The sequence below is a fragment of the Neurospora tetraspora genome, assembly GCF_033439725.1.
Source record: "Neurospora tetraspora strain CBS 560.94 chromosome Unknown B0H65scaffold_3, whole genome shotgun sequence".
NCBI classification, from domain to species: Eukaryota; Fungi; Ascomycota; class Sordariomycetes; order Sordariales; family Sordariaceae; genus Neurospora; species Neurospora tetraspora.
This window is the reverse complement of record NW_026944385.1, coordinates 1979015-1994386: the sequence shown is the minus strand read 5'-3', so window position 1 is coordinate 1994386 and position 15372 is coordinate 1979015. Positions and strand designations below refer to the sequence as shown.

The window sequence follows — 15372 nt, the reverse complement described above, 5'->3', positions numbered from 1 at the left end:
ATATACTGCAGACAAAGAAAGATATGGCAGATACAGCAAAGACAATGGAGGTCCAGCGTCCTTCTGTTACTCCACGACTTGAGAGGAAGTCGGCCACCCGCAACGCCAAATTGCTTTGTGTCAGTCAGAAAAAGAAAGAAAAAAAACACCCAGAAGAGCAAGTTCTCGCATTTTAGAAATAATGCAAGAAGAATGTCAAGATAGAATCGACAAAAAGTTTGCGGTTTGTGTGGATCGAACACACGACCTTCAGATTTATGAGTGAAGTGAACTTCAGTCTGACGCTCTCCCAACTGAGCTAAACCCGCTTGATGATTAAATGTGCGAACCATGGCGCTTATGAGTGGGCCCGAAGTGCACGTCCTGATACGCCGACAACAACAACGCCTCGAATTCCTTCCCACGGTGCCAAAAGTTTTGGTGATGAGGGATCGTGTGGCATCGAGTGATATCTCAAAAGTGTGAAAACCATTTTTTGCTATGTCATTAATCCTTAAAACCACAAGACTGGCCCGGGACACCAAGACCTCCTGTCCCGATCCCACCGCCACCTCACTTCCTCGGATTATTAGGGTTATTCACAGCATAGTGATAAACCCAATTATGCCTCTCCCACCAACTGGGTCTATGAAACGCCACCGGCCTCGTCAGCTCGCTCGTGCACTCACTATTGATATTCCTCCTCCTCTTATTCTCCCGGCACTTGCACCTGCATCCCGTCCCCCCCTCCGACGGCGGTGTCATCTTGCCCGTGTCTGCCAGCGCCTTGTTACCGAGCAGTTGCTCATCCATCGGCGCATTCCCGGGACACTGCCAAAGCGTGTCGTGCTCGTAGCCAATATCCGAGAAATGATGGATCTTCTCGGGCGAGAGAAGCATGTGCACGGCCAGCGTGTGTACCGGCGCGTCGCCCCAGCGCTCCGAGTAGAAGCCGCCTTTGCTGTCCAGGTAGCGGAAGTAGTCCTGGTATTCGCGCCCGCGGAAGAAGTCCAGGTTGGCGATCTCGAAGTTGCTCCAGTAGTGGCACATGTTCCACTTGTTGCCTGCGTTGTCGTGCTCTGAGACTCCGAAGAAGCCAAGAAACCAACGGACGGGCGCGGGTACCACATCACTTGGAACAAGGCATTCCAGGCTGGCGTCCGGGGAATGCCCTTTTCGATCCGGTAGTCGTCGGTCGTCTTGAACAGGGCGGGCAGGTATCGCCGACCTCCCAGAGCGCTATCGTCCAGCCGTAGACCTTGTTGCGACGCGCCATCTCGGCAAAGGGGTCGTATGTGAGGGCGCAGCTGTAGCGGACACTCGGCTCGAGGCGCCAGTACCACTTGTACGGCCTCAGGGCTTCGAGGTTATAGAACTCGCTGTTTGCAACACACGGGTTAGCAAAAGAACCTTCCACACGGAACGCACGGTGAGACATACCCAGAGTAGAACCGACACATGTGGTGATAACTCTCCATATCGCCATAGCCCACTCCCTTCTCACCCTGCTTTTTCATCTGCAATTTGGCCTTCGTCTTTTCCTTCTCATTCATCTCCTCGGGAAACCCCCACTTTCCCTTCTCGATGACCTCGAACCTGACCTCAGTCCCGTTACTCACGGCCCTGCTCAAAACATCCTTGAATTCCTCCGTCCACGGAACGTCGTTCAGGAACAGGATCGGGTAGTGGAACCACCGGTTGAAATGCCATTCGATATTCTCCACCGTCGCTCTCGCATCGTCGATCTCGCTATTCCGCGCCAGCATGACAAAAGTGGCGTTTTCGCGCGGCTGCGCGGCGGTCACCGACGGGTCCAGACATCCCGTCGCAAACGGCTGGTCGAGATCATGGTCGGGGCGCGCAACGCGCGTACGGTATAGGTGAATCGGCAGGTCGATGAGGTAAAGGACGAGGAGCGGTAAGGCGATTTTGAGAAGGAGCTTGATGCGGCGTCGATTGCGCCCCGAGCGCCGAAGTCGTCGAAATTGCAACATGAGGATCTGTCCTACTCGCGCCAGCAGGTCAAACGCGAGAGGCAGTGTGCCCGGCTGGGAAGATGCGCGGTAGTAGCCCATCTCTTTGAAACATGAGATGGCAGATGGCCAGAGCTTTACCGTGTGGCTTTGTGAGCTTACTTACCGCATCTCAAACAAACACAAACATCAAGGATCGCCAGATGATGCAGGTCGGTGGCAGCGCAGAGTGGCATCTAATACGATGATCAACTCTGCTGCCTACACAACAGCCCATTACGCTGTCGCAACGAACAAGGGCACAGCCGCACAAAAAGAACAACCAACAGTCTCTTCCGTGCCGTATATCCATGATGGAATTTCCTAGTCGATCAGCTATTTTCTCGGCTGTCATAGATTGACGAGACGTTGAAGGGCGAGAACAAAGAAAAACAAAGAGAAGGGAACCAACAAACTTTACGTCCCTTGCCACTAAGCGTTGCCGGGTCAGGTAGGTAAAATCCTTTGGGTTAGTGATGACCGACAACCAATGACACACACTACGATGTTACAGTGGTTTTCCGTAGCAATCCATGACTGAGCAGGGCCGTAAGCCGTTGCTGGCCAGTGAAAAGCCCAGGTGCTGATGGCCGGAGATTGCAAAGGGACGCTCATGATGATTGTTGAGGAAGGAGAATGCTAAGACGCGGTGAAGGGAATTCATGGATGTTTTATGTGCTTGTTTGCAAACAAGTAGAATAAGTTGAGACAATGTAAACAATACGTCGCATTCCACCGGCGCACGTGAAAGGGGTACGTACAGGCAACCGAATCGGAAATTTTGGAGATGCCAGCCAGATGCACTTGCATATTGACGTCACGTTCTTCGAATGCAAACGATCTTGCACACTGCTCTGACACAAGTCGAAGCCTCCGCGAACTTTAGAACATCGGTTGCGGTCAGAGCCAGCGAATGACGGCGAATGACCGGTGGACGCCGGGCTCCGGGAGCGGTGCCTGAGAATCGAAGGGTCACCGCCGGCGCTGGCTTTCCGAAATCCAGACCGGACACTCTCGGCGCATGCTGCCAAGCCGGCTTGTTACGTGAGAGAAACTGATTCTCCTAGCAGCGGCTGCCACAGCGAATCTGCCATCACGCTAACAACTGGTGGGACCGGATAATGAGCCCGTGCCAGTGATGTTTCATTTTCGACGTTTTGTTTGCCAGAGAAGTCTCAGAGAAGACCGAGAAGCCTCTCCGCCATTCCAGATTCCAGCCACCCTGCCACCACCCCGCGGTTCGCAAAGAAAGTTTTTTTCTTGCGTTGAATCCCTGTTGAGCCCGCTTTGTCCTCCACCCGGCCCTCCACTTAAAGGGCCAGATACCGCCACTTCTTGTCACAGTGACGGAAACTGAAGAACGTGCATTCTTATATCTCGAAGAACATCATCTTTTCGTTGACCTCGTCCCTGAACGAGCAGGAGAAAGCCCTGACCAACCCTCCCGACCTTGGAAGTTATCTTTCGAGACTCGAGATCATCTGTCGCCAAAAAACCCCGGATAAATGACCCTAGGTCAAGCTCCTAATGCAGAGGACAGCTGCCTAAAAAACCATCAGCAGCCCCCCGTGGCCGAGTCATTGTCATCACTCCCGACCGTTATCGATTCCAGCGACCAGGAAAAGGGCGGATCGTTCGTCTCAAAGCGCCAAGACAACTCGGACGGACAGGACTCGGGACCGGAATCCGACACCATCCAAGACCTCAGCGACAGCCCCCATGATGAGGGCGCCAAGTGCGAGAACGGCCTTGCCCGGCAGCCGTCTGCGGCGACCACCGTAATCGACTTCCCCGAAGGTGGCCTGCAGGGCTGGCTGGTAGTGTTTGGGTCCTTTTGCGCCATGATATCGGTGTTTGGACTTATCAACTCTGCGGCCGTCTTCGAATCATACTTTTCGACACATCAGCTTGTCAACCACAGCGCATCCGAGATCGGATGGATCTTTTCCCTGTACCTCTTCATCGTCTTCTTTGTGGGCATCCAAGTCGGCCCCATTTTCGATCGGCATGGAGCGCGCCTCTTGGTCGCCGCGGGTAGTGTGCTGGTCGTCCTCAGCTTGATGTTGTTGAGCCTCAGCAAGAGTAAGTCCTTAGCACTTCCGCCCCTAGTTGTTGATGGCATATGGAGCTAACGACGGACGCAGCTTATTATCAGATCATGCTGACATACTCGGTGCTCGGTGGCTTGGGCGGCGCCCTTCTCAACTGCCCTGCGTACGGGGCGATCACACACTTCTTCCATGTGCGCCGTGGACTGGCAACAGGTGTTGCTACCATTTCCGGCGGCATTGGTGGTATCGTGTTCCCCATTATGTTGCGGTATACCCTCCCCTCGATTGGGTTCCCGTGGAGTTGCCGCATTCTTGGCTTCATTATGCTCGGCCTCGCCGTGCCAGCCAACCTCTTTATCAAGACTCGTCTGAAGCCCAAGATCAGCCACGACGGAGCCAAGGTCTCGTCACTTCTGCCCGACTTTTCCGGATTCCGAGACCTTCGCTATGCCTTTTCGGCGATCGGCATCTTCTTTATGGAGTGGGGTCTGTTCATGCCCTTGACGTACATTGTCTCGTACGCAGCGGCGCATGGCCAGGATGCGACCGAGAGCTACCTTCTCCTGTCGTACCTCAACGCCGGGTCTGTGTTGGGCCGTGTGCTCCCGGGTCTCTTTGCCGATCGCATTGGACGGTTCAACGTGGTGATCATCACCATCTCGCTGTGTGTGATTCTCGTATTGGCCATGTGGCTCCCGGCAGCCATGTCCAAGTCGGTGCTGATCGGATATGCCGTGCTCTTTGGATTTGCCAGCGGAAGCAACCTCGGCTTGGTACCCGTATGCCTCGGACAGTTGTGTGACGCTCGCCACTTCGGTCGGTACTACTCGACAGCCATGATGGTGGCCAGTTTCGGTACGCTCAGCAGTGTACCCATCGGCGGCGCCTTGTTGGAGATGGGCTCTGTTGAGACGGGCTGGCGAGCCGTCATCATCTTCTCGGGCCTTTCGTACTTCATCGCCCTGGCGTGTTATACGTCCGCCCGTGTCCTCGCTGTCGGCTTCAACCCGCGGGTCAAGTTCTAATCGTACGGCGCGTTTTTTTCGGTGTTGGATGTTGGATATAGACAAAAGCAGTTGGATAGCTAGATAATGTTAATGCGAAATGATCAACGCCGCAGAGAGTTTTCGTTTGTGCAATACAGTGAAAGTGTCAAGAAAGTAAGTGGACCCGCGAGAGGAAGTGGTCCTCCTCCAACCTTCGTCCTCGGCAGTAGGTTGAGGCCGTCGGGCGGTTAGGCTGCATGTCTCAGCCCACTGTTCCGCTGAAACCCCACCGAAGCCGTAGGGCTCAGGCACCCGCGACGTCAAATCGCGGGGTAATATCTCAGCAGACCCCGCCGCCGACCAGAAAATTTCAACCCCACATTCCGTCCAGTGTCAAGAAAACAACATCGAAACATTTCCCCAGCAACAAAGTCACAAGTCAACAACCACCTCAGCCATCATTATCCTCAACAACATACCTGCGCTAGACATACAATGGCTGGCGAACTAAACGCGGCACCGGTTCTGTCAACACCGGAGGACCACCTATTTGAATACGCAGTGGTCCCGACCGATGACAAGACCAAGACGAAATCAGACGATGAACTCGGCGACATCTACGAGATCTCCAGGACAGCAAAGGAGATCGGCGAAGGGGGATGGAGGAGAATTGGCCTACAATTTCCCGACCATATGCTTTGCGATGCCCCCAGAGTCGTCCAACTCCTAGAGAAAGAGCTCGCTGCTCTACCACAACCGACGCCGTCGACGTCTTCCACAGAAACACCAACAGCATGCCCCGAGCCCTCGACCACGAACAACGGACAATGCGGCCGCGATGCCCAACAAAACGGTACAGGGTGTGGATGTGGTAAACAAGCTCCAGCTCCAGCAGAATCTCAACCCAAGGCCCGTCGAGTATACGTGCTCGCCGATACCTCCTACAGCGCCTGCTGCGTCGACGAGATTGCCGCCGAACACGTTAACGCCGATGTCGTTGTCCACTACGGCCGCTCGTGCCTCTCGCCTACTTCCCGTCTTCCCGTAATCTATGTCTTCACCAAGCACATCCTCGACCGCGATGCTGCCCTCGCCGACTTCGAGAAGGAATACCCAGATAAGGAGGCCAAGGTGGTCTTGATGGCCGATGTCACATACCAAGTTCACGTCCAGTCTTTGTTGTCCGAGCTCCAAAGCCGTGGTTACGCCAACCTGCTAGCCACCGAGATTGTTCACAACCCCATGGGCAGGATACCAAACAGAAAAGTCGTGGATGCCCAAGGCAAAGAGGTTGAAATCAGCGATGGCAGCGAAACCTCGACGGGTCTGAATCTCCGAGACTACTCCATTTTCCACGTCTCCCAACCGCCAACCGCGCTTCTCCTCGCCCTCTGCTCCAGAGTCAAGAACCTCTACATCTTCCAGACCTCTTCTGACAGCTCCTCGCTGTACTCCGCTCAGCGTCTCCTTGGTCGCCGTTATGCCCGCCTCCTCTCCCTGACCACGGCTGGCATCATCGGTATCCTTGTCAACACCCTCTCGGTTTCCAACTACCTTTCCTCGATCGATAGCATCCGCAAGCAGATCGCTGCTGCCGGCAAGAAAAGTTACACGATGGTGGTTGGAAAACTCAATCCGGCCAAGCTTGCCAACTTTGCCGAAATCGACGGCTGGGTTGTGGTCGGCTGCTGGGAGAGTTCTCTTATTGAGGATGATGCTGGCTTCTACAAGCCCGTTATCACCCCCTTTGAGCTTGAACTCGCCCTCGCCAGTGACGACGAAAGAGTTTGGACCGGCGAGTGGTGGGGTGGCATTGAGGCTGTCAAGCCACCGGCTGACGAAAAGCTCGAGGAGAAGAAGTCCGAGAACACCGAGAACAACGAGACGCAAGATACAGCCGATAACGAGCAAGCCTCTGGTGACGGCGATTTTGACAGCGAAGAGGAGTCGGCACCACCCGAGTTCGACTGGAGGACAGGAAAACTTGTCAGCCATAGTAGGCCCATGCGCATGGCCGCGTCGAAACCCAAGAGTGAAAAGAAGGAGGCCTCGTCTGATAAGCCGGATGCGCCGCCACGATCAAGCGCTTTGACCCTGAGATCCAAGGCCCAGGAGCTGGCATCAGTCAACGGCGTCGTTAGCCCAGGTGCAGAGTATCTTCGTACTCAGCGGACCTGGGTCGGTCTGGGTACAGATTTTGACGAGGAGGCCAGCATGACGATTGAAGAAGGCAGAGGCGGAGTGGCGAGAGGCTACACGGTTGGCGGGGAAGGAGAGAAGCACTTGATATCCTGAAGAAGAGGGCATTTGATCTGGGTAGACGCGATTGGGCACCAATGTTGGTAGGAGTGATACCCACAGAAAAGCGAATGGACTGCAATTACTTAAGACTCACGAACGCGATCTTGGGGCCACGAACACGACTCAGCTGTTGGGTTTCTTCACCTCTAGGGCCTATCTACTTCCATCATTTACCATTACCGACGGGACTAATATTGTAGCGACCGCGACCCGCACAACCGCCACGCCTGAACTCTTGCTACCTTATCATTCAATCCTCGCCAAACCTTAGCAATGAACCAGCCTTTCCCTCACAGGTGCCACAAGCCTTCGCTCCCACTGGATTTCTACACATGGGCACATAAACAACCAGGTGGACGATCAACCGTGTCATCCGTGGACCTCCTAGCCTTATACGGCGGGGGCGGTGTCGTCTCCCTCGCCTGCCCTTTGTGCGCATCCATCTCGTACTCTTCATGCTGTCTTCCTTCTCGATGCTGCTGCGGCTGTTCCTGTCGCGTCTCTTCCTGCATATAAGCCATGGAATAAGCTCCATCCAGTGGTGTTCCCGTCGTTGGCGGTACCCTGATTCCCACGCGAGTTTGTCTCTGTGGCCGGTTTCGATACAAAGGACGGTCAAGACCAGCATGACGCCACCATCCCGAAGTCGTACGAATTACTTCCCTTCCGTGTCTGTCTCTGCCTCTATCTCTGTTTCTGGTGCTAGCCCTGGTTCTACCACCGTACTGATGGTAGTGGAATGAGTGTGGGTAGGGGAGGTGGTTGTCCTCTCTGCTTACGCCGCCGTGTCCTATGAACGGGGGGAGGTGGAATTGAGATTCGAGTTCAATGCTCTTCTTCTTCCGAAAGCAGCATTGCCAGATGGTCGAGCCGAAAATGAGAATGGCTAGGGCGCTGAAAAGAATGAACATGGGGATCTTGTACTTCTGGTAGAAGCCGTCTGCCGGGATGTCTGCCGGTCCGGTGCCATCGGCGAGGGTGGAGTTAGCCTGAGAGAGTTAACAAGTGTCAGTTGGGCACGATCTCACAGAGGGTAATTGCTTGTGGGAAGATGATTCAGGATCCGGAAAGGCCGATACTTACCATGGCTTACGCCTTGCTGCCGACGTCCTCAGCTTCTGATCGGAGGCGGGGAAGATATCCAAGGTTGTGGGTTCGGACAGTCGTGGATGATTACAATTCCTTCCCTGAAATGGTGATTTTGGTGCAGTCTATGGGGGACACCCAGCTCGTTGCCTGCGTTCACCTTTCCAGGAACAAGTTGAAGGAAAAGCCAACAACAGGCAAACAAAGAAAAAGTCCTCTTCATGAAGGAAAACGAATCGAGAATCAAATTTCCGTGAGTCACTTCGACGCCCGACACCAAATGGCCAACAATATGCCTGATAAGACAGCGAAAATTGCAGCTTCCTATTGTTCATGGTCGCGAAATCTGGAAGCAATGATGAGGTGAACCAACCAACGCCTGGGAAATGAGCATGGTGCAGCGTGGAAGTTCGGATGAGAACCCTTATGGCCCAACTGCTATTATACCCTCGTGTCTCCGACCTCCGATCTCCGGCACCGGAATCACTCATATTGTTCCAGCCCACCGGTACCAGATAGTCAGATACCCACCAAGTCGTGAACCCGCGTCGTCATACCTCCCAGCCGGGGTGTATCAAGGCATCAACGCATCAACAACCCGTTCGGTCTCTGCTCCACGAGCCGTCCCACCAGCTCTCTTCACCACCCTTGACTCCGAGCCCATAGCTTCATCATGTTTACACGTACCTGGCAGGGTGCGTCGGACCTTCACTACTCCTACCCGGAATCATGCCCTACGATGGCCCGGGCATGCTGGACACTGGCACTTCCTCCGATCCTCTCGACATCGCCTCCAATACTTGCATTTGGGGCAATCGCATCCTTCTCGTCCCTCTTCTAGATGTGCAGGTGATGGTTCCCACATGTGCCAGGTCACCCTCTCGCCGCCGCCGTCAAGGAGGAAGATGAAGCGGAGGATGGCGCAGAGGCAACCCATCGCTTTTGGATGGTGACGGTCGGTACCTCGTCTGTCACCCTGATGTGGTGCACTGGTATCGAGCGCAAGCCTTGATCGTGCTATGCTTGTTGTGTTTACTGAGCTTGAGAAGGACGAGGGGTTAGTGATACGATGGGGTGGCTGAGAGACACCGACCGAGGGTGAGGGGGACGTGAGACGGACGTGAGTGTTCGTTATACGGTCAGTCCTTCGTACCCTAAATCTGGATAAACTGTAAGTTGCTGTCCATTTAACTCGTCGTTCAAGTGTTGAGCTGAACATCTTATAGCTGAGAGTCAACAAATTCACAGCCCCATTTCTTCTGGTGCTGTCATTCACGCGATCAAGCAGCGCACAATGAGCCTGTTGTCTAGTCAATGACATGGTCACTTCTGGAGACAATCAGACCAGTCGTGTGTGAACGCCAACGGTGTCACAAGTGACATCTCACAGACCCCAAGGCTAACAATGAGACGTAGACGCTCATTGTTAGTAGGTAGGTTTAACACTTCCCGACCGCTGTTGCTTGGGGTTGCAGATGCGAATTGTCATTTGGCATCGATAGAACGAGCAAGCGGCAGACGGCTGAGATTTCTTCGATCTTTTCGAAGGATATCCTGATCAACTGGCGACCATCGCGTTCGTTTAAAGAAAAGCTACCCGTACCCATATCTTTCCTCCACGTACCCATGTTTTCAACTAGCCCCAGTCCTCCAAACAGCACCACCCCTTTTTCTACACCCAAAATCTAGCACTGACAGGGGTTTTGAACTTTGTTCAATATCCAGTAGCTTCATAAAGCTATAATTTTCTCGGCTTAATGGCGGCGTTTGAGCGTACGTTGCAAAAGCGAGTAAGCGACGCTGTCAATGCAACCTGGAGGTGACATCGGCGATTTGAAGGTATAATGACGGGAAAAAGCTACCGAGGGGATGTTCGAACTTGGTTTTACCATTATCCCAAGTTTAATTGGATTTCCCCGGCTGTGGTGTAAACATTTGCTTGCGTGCACCTAGAATAATGGTGCGTGGAGGAAAACACATGGGTGCGGGCAAGTTTTCTCTTCGTTTATCGTTGGGTGGCGATGTTGACGGGCGTTGCACCAGGAAAGATTGTGCGACTACAGTGATGTCCCCTGTTAATGCAAATCTGGGCCTCGAAGGAATGCGAGCAGCCAAAATCCTTTGCAAAAGGGGGAGTTTGCATTAACAGGGGACATTACTGTACCTCCTCAACGAGCCGACAGGCATCCAACCCCAAACAACGGGGGAAAGGGTATCTCAAACGATCATGTTTTATCCAGTCACATTTGTTTGTTCTCCTTCTTAGTACACGCGAGTATGGCAACGGTTTCCGTTAACGACTGTCACCTGGACCCACCGACATGAGACTGGCAAAGTTGCGAGTCCGCTCGTCTCAAGTCGCTACCCCTACAATGTCACCTGACTCGTACGAGTCCGGGTATCATAAGATGCAAAGGCACATATATTTGGGCAAAATAAGGCCCATACAAGACGACGCTATCGAAACCCTAAGGACTGACCACCCTCAAGGCTTACTAGTTTTCACGTCCGAATAACAGCAAATCGACCCTGGCTATATTCAACGAGATCCCTGCAGCCCTCCAGAGCCTCAACCGTTTTGGATCCACCTCGCCTGGGAATAAGCTTCTAAGAAGCCGAGTCGATCTAGGATTGACCGGAAAGACATGCCGCAGGATGAACAAGAAACACGAGCGTTTGGTCTGCGATCAGAATGTGCACACAGTTTCACTTGGGAGCCCCTGAACTCCTCATTTCGAGTTCAAAGATGCAGTATTTAGAGGCCTCCGATGCCCTCTCGTGAATGTCGATATTCTTTCACACAGCAACTCCCTATCCAGTTTGTTCCAGCACTCGTCTCTCTCTTCTCTACTTTCTTTCTTCGCAGCAGGCTGCACCTCATCTTATCTACTTCATCCAGTGTTTGTTTACCAAAGTCTTTCTCTTTACGATACTCTCTTTTCGACCACTTTCATCATGCGTTTCTCTACTACCTTGCCGCTGGCGGCTTTCGTTACTCTTGCCAAGGCCCATGGAGTGATTCTGGCCGCTCAGGGAGAGTCTGGTTCGCCACCATCTGTCGGATTCGGAGGTATGTCACTACTGCATGCAAGTTCCGTGTGTTCAAGTCCGACTAACCTCTCTCAAAGTCAACCCCGAAATCGCCCGCAACTGCACCACCATCAACCCCTGCCAGCTCGACTCGGTCATCATGCGCGATGCCGAGATCAAGGCGAACCTGGTCAACAACTGCGGCCGCACGCAGCTTACAGGCAACATCGACATCGCCGAAAACACCGAGGCAGCGCTGGCCGAGGGCTCCGTGACCCAAGTCAAGGCAGGCAGTAAGATCACCGTGACAATCCACCAGGTCAACGCCGACGGCGCCGGCCCCTATGTCTGCGACCTGGACGAAACGTCCAACTCGGGCCTCATCAGCCAGAACCTGACCGTCACCAACAACGTGCCCGGAGCCAACGGCATCTCGCAGAACAAGATCCAGGACTTCAACTTTACCGTGACGATGCCGCAGAACTTTAAGTGCACTGGCGGTATGTTACCCTCCTTTTCTTTTCCTCCACCATAAACCGATACTAACAACATCTGTCCCCACACAGCCTCAACAGGCAACATCTGCACCGTCCGCTGCCGCAACAACGCCGTTGCCGGTCCCTTCGGCGGCTGCTTCGCCGTCCAACAAACCGACGTCAAGCCGACCCTCAACACGCCCGATAACATCGCCACCTTCAAGAACATCGACGCGATCGAGGCCGAGCGCAGGGTCAGCGTGGCCACGCTGCCGATAGCCAAGGAAGCCAACCGCCAGGCCGGGTCAAGCGAGGCCCAACAGAACGCTGCTGCCGTCAGCGCCATTCTCAATGCTGGGTTTGTGAGCAAGTCCGCCCCCGTGCTGACGCCGACCGTGGTGCTCGGTGGTAATGGCGGAGCGGCAGCTACGGCTACGGCTGTTGCTGGTGGTGCTGGTAAGGGTGCTGGTGCTGGTGCTGGTGCTGGTGGTAAGAACGGTGGCAAGAACAAGGGCGGAAACGGTGCCGGAACCGCAGCGGCTGCTGCCCCCGCTGCTACCGGCACTGGTCGCGGTGGTCGCCAGGGAAAGAACAGGGGCACTCAGAACCAGAACCAGTAAGGTGAAGGGCGAATTCCCTCAGAATTGGACTTGACTACTAGAGTTTTGTAGGAGAACTAGAAGTACCTAGAAGTTGCGAGAATGATCCACCAACCAACGAACGGGGACGGCATTTGTATTGATTATGGGGTAGACTGTAGAGGGAGCTTGGCTGGAAATTGGAACTGGGGCTGGGGTCATACATACTAGTCCTAGTTCATTTTTTTTAATCTAACCACGAGTGCTGCAATTCTACAATGGAAGATCTTTGTTTCGTGGTTGTGAGCGAGTTGGGGTGGCAGTGCGGAGCGGAGCGGTGTGGTGCCGGTGCCGGTGCGGTGAGGTATCTATATTTCCTCCGGTTTAGTGGGGCGTTTAGGAGGAAGGTGGGGTCGGGCCGGACCGGGCCGAGTATCGGGATCGGGTGTGTCCCCGGCCACGTTGAGAATCTGGCGGTTTTTGAGTTCGTTCTGACGAGCTTTTTTTGTGTTCAAAGTTACCTTGGCCAGTCAGTCCCGTATAACTTGTAGCGGTGGCATCAATAATTCAAAATTCAATAGCGATGGTTTCTGCTAACTAACTCTTGCCACCCGGATGACGAACCGTTCCGGGAATCCCGTCCGGAGAACCAAAAGGATGCGGAGATGTGGCCGTATTGGGGTGTGTGTTTGCAACTTGCGCGAGTTCTCAGTACTATATCGTAGGCAGGTAAGCGCCAACGGCTCCGGGGGCCAACAATGCCCTTGAATCGGACTACCTATTGACTGCATGTGAACGTGAACACACTTTTACCGGGGGTTTGTTTGTTTTTAGGAAGCTTTTTCGGAGAGAATGAACTTTCCGAATTTCACGACATTTTTACAAGGGGTTCATGCATGCCGATTCCGTCTCACCGAAGACTGAGGGTGTGTTCCGTAGCGTTTTTTTTTAGCGTTTTCACCGGGTGAAAATGGCCGGTGAAAATCCTGTTCCATAACTTTTTTGACACTTTTGTACCTTTTCACCCGGGTTACACGTCTTGTTCACCCGGTGAAAAGAAATGGCCTACTTTCTAAGCTTTTAGCCAACCAAATCGCTCGCATCCATCTTCATTCCTTTTCACCCAGTGAACAGAAAAAAGGGTGTTTTGCAAAATGCATCACCCATTGAACGCGCTGAAATAGTGCTGAAGCCGCTATAACCAACCCAACTCCAACGCCAAAACAATATGATCACCATTTTCACCCAAAACCCTGCAACCCGGTGAAAAAGCCGGTGAAAATTGGTCCGTGCAACCTTTTTACCCGAAGTACCTTTTTCCCCGGTGAAAAAGCCCAAAAAAGGGCTACGGAACACACCCTGAATGACCGAACGAAAGATCTTACTCCAATTGCCAACTATACTGACCAACAACTAACTGCTAAGAAAGATAGTTAAGTCCGGATACGGCCCCGAATGCTGACCACCGTCTGTCTACCCGGACCCGATCCTTCATTTTCGGGGGTACGGAAGTAAGTGATATCGCCGAGATACCGAACGGCCGCGGTCGCAGTCACCGTATGTGGTGAACAAAGAGTCAGGAATAGGAATAGTGTATGAACTAGTGATGGAAGTTTTGCTGCTTTTGTAAGGTGTTGGTGATTGGGGCCGTGTTTGGACATGTAGTTTTATATCCGATAGAACATGCATTTAAACCATCTGACATTTCATCTAAGCCAGCCAGAATGTGGCTTAGATGCATATACGACTAGATGTACTGCGCAAGCCAACACGGCCATCTTAATGGGCACTTTCCATTCCAACTTCCAAGACTCCTCGGTGAGCAAACACAAGACAATAAGCTACTACCTCTACTGACCTCGATTCAGTAGGTAGGTCGATGGCGAGGATTAGGTGTGTCCTACATGTGCCGACGGAGGTGGATGTAGCTTCCCCTCGGTTTGTTATTCCCAATGTTGAAGCCACTTCCATACTATTGTCTTTTATTGACTGGCGTGCTCACCGCTCAGTGACAGTAACAGTGAGTTGCTTGAGTCGTAATGGTCTCTGGAGTCCTCAGAGGTGTCGATGGTAAGAGCGAGCGAGGTAGCCGCAGTGGCTTGAAGTGGGCTTGACCTGGCTTGCGGTGGCATGACACATGAGTGGTCTTGACAGCGTCTGGATCCTGGAAGTCGGGATGTTCCCAGAGAAATGCGGAAATCCGAGTAGGCATATTTAGAACTGGGGAGTCAACCATTCGGGTGCGTGGTGGGAGCTGAGTCCATACATACGGCATCAAACGGTCGAGCGTGCGTCGGGAAGAACGCTGCTGCGTGGCTGCCTTCATGGCACATGCCGTCCGTTTATCGGTCAGGTACCTACTGAAAGAGGGCGTGTGGGTGTGGGTGTACACAGTCCACACAGCACTCCACAAAGCTGGAAGTAATGGAAGAAGGGCTTGAAAGTCGTGTAACCATTCGGAGGTAAGGACTGTAAGGTACCTGCGTCAGAACTGAGATGACTGGAAGAGTGGAAGGTGCGAAGACTGTGTACTTGCTTTTGGCACAGGCCGTCCTCCAGTCAGACGGCAGTTACCTTCTTGTTTTCGATGGTCACAGGTCACAAGGTGCGGATATGGTCCATATGTTGGACAAAGGGCCAATGCTTCCCCACGGCGGAGCCCAGAGCCAGGGCTAAAACCCAGAGGGAAGGACAAGCTTACTAGGTAGCACATGCTCGGGAGTTACGATTGAGTGGTGGGACTGTGAGTGGTGGAAACTGGAGAAGGGGAAATGACATCCCGACCGGTGATGGCATGTGAGATGCTGATGTGGTTATACAACATTTCTCTGGTACCCAGAGGCTCGGATCGAGGTGAGATTTGTGTCATGATA

The 15372-nt window shown here is 53.3% G+C and overlaps 5 protein-coding genes and 1 non-coding gene across 6 annotated transcripts; 3 read left to right on the top strand and 3 right to left on the bottom strand.

Moving 5' to 3' along the window:
* Positions 1-219: 219 nt before the first annotated feature.
* Positions 220-308, bottom strand: B0H65DRAFT_t164. Its single transcript has one exon. It is a non-coding gene; the product is annotated as a tRNA-Phe (tRNA).
* Positions 309-552: 244 nt separating this feature from the next.
* B0H65DRAFT_507840 (nucleotide-diphospho-sugar transferase) lies at positions 553-2054 on the bottom strand (the record flags this gene model as incomplete). Its single annotated transcript, XM_062828174.1, has 4 exons — positions 553-1064; positions 1085-1178; positions 1208-1358; positions 1420-2054. 4 exons carry the CDS (start codon positions 2052-2054, stop codon positions 553-555), a joined length of 1392 nt encoding a protein of 463 aa, XP_062682921.1.
* Positions 2055-3378: 1324 nt separating this feature from the next.
* B0H65DRAFT_157497 (major facilitator superfamily domain-containing protein) lies at positions 3379-5102 on the top strand. The gene is made up of 2 exons (XM_062821180.1): positions 3379-4073; positions 4136-5102. Exons 1-2 carry the CDS (start codon positions 3497-3499, stop codon positions 5065-5067), a joined length of 1509 nt encoding a protein of 502 aa, XP_062682920.1. The 5' UTR covers positions 3379-3496; the 3' UTR covers positions 5068-5102.
* A 315-nt stretch (positions 5103-5417) lies between these two features.
* Positions 5418-7489, top strand: B0H65DRAFT_157294 (Diphthamide biosynthesis protein 2). Its single transcript, XM_062821177.1, has one exon. The coding sequence runs from the start codon at positions 5524-5526 to the stop codon at positions 7321-7323; it is 1800 nt and encodes a 599-aa protein (XP_062682919.1). The 5' UTR covers positions 5418-5523; the 3' UTR covers positions 7324-7489.
* A 166-nt stretch (positions 7490-7655) lies between these two features.
* On the bottom strand, positions 7656-9352 carry B0H65DRAFT_507837 (uncharacterized protein; the record flags this gene model as incomplete). The annotated part of the gene is made up of 3 exons (XM_062828173.1): positions 7656-8318; positions 9059-9062; positions 9216-9352. 3 exons carry the CDS (start codon positions 9350-9352, stop codon positions 7656-7658), a joined length of 804 nt encoding a protein of 267 aa, XP_062682918.1.
* Positions 9353-10958: 1606 nt separating this feature from the next.
* On the top strand, positions 10959-12659 carry B0H65DRAFT_157354 (uncharacterized protein). Its single transcript, XM_062821178.1, has 3 exons — positions 10959-11485; positions 11544-11945; positions 12012-12659. Exons 1-3 carry the CDS (start codon positions 11371-11373, stop codon positions 12539-12541), a joined length of 1047 nt encoding a protein of 348 aa, XP_062682917.1. The 5' UTR covers positions 10959-11370; the 3' UTR covers positions 12542-12659.
* Positions 12660-15372: the final 2713 nt, after the last annotated feature.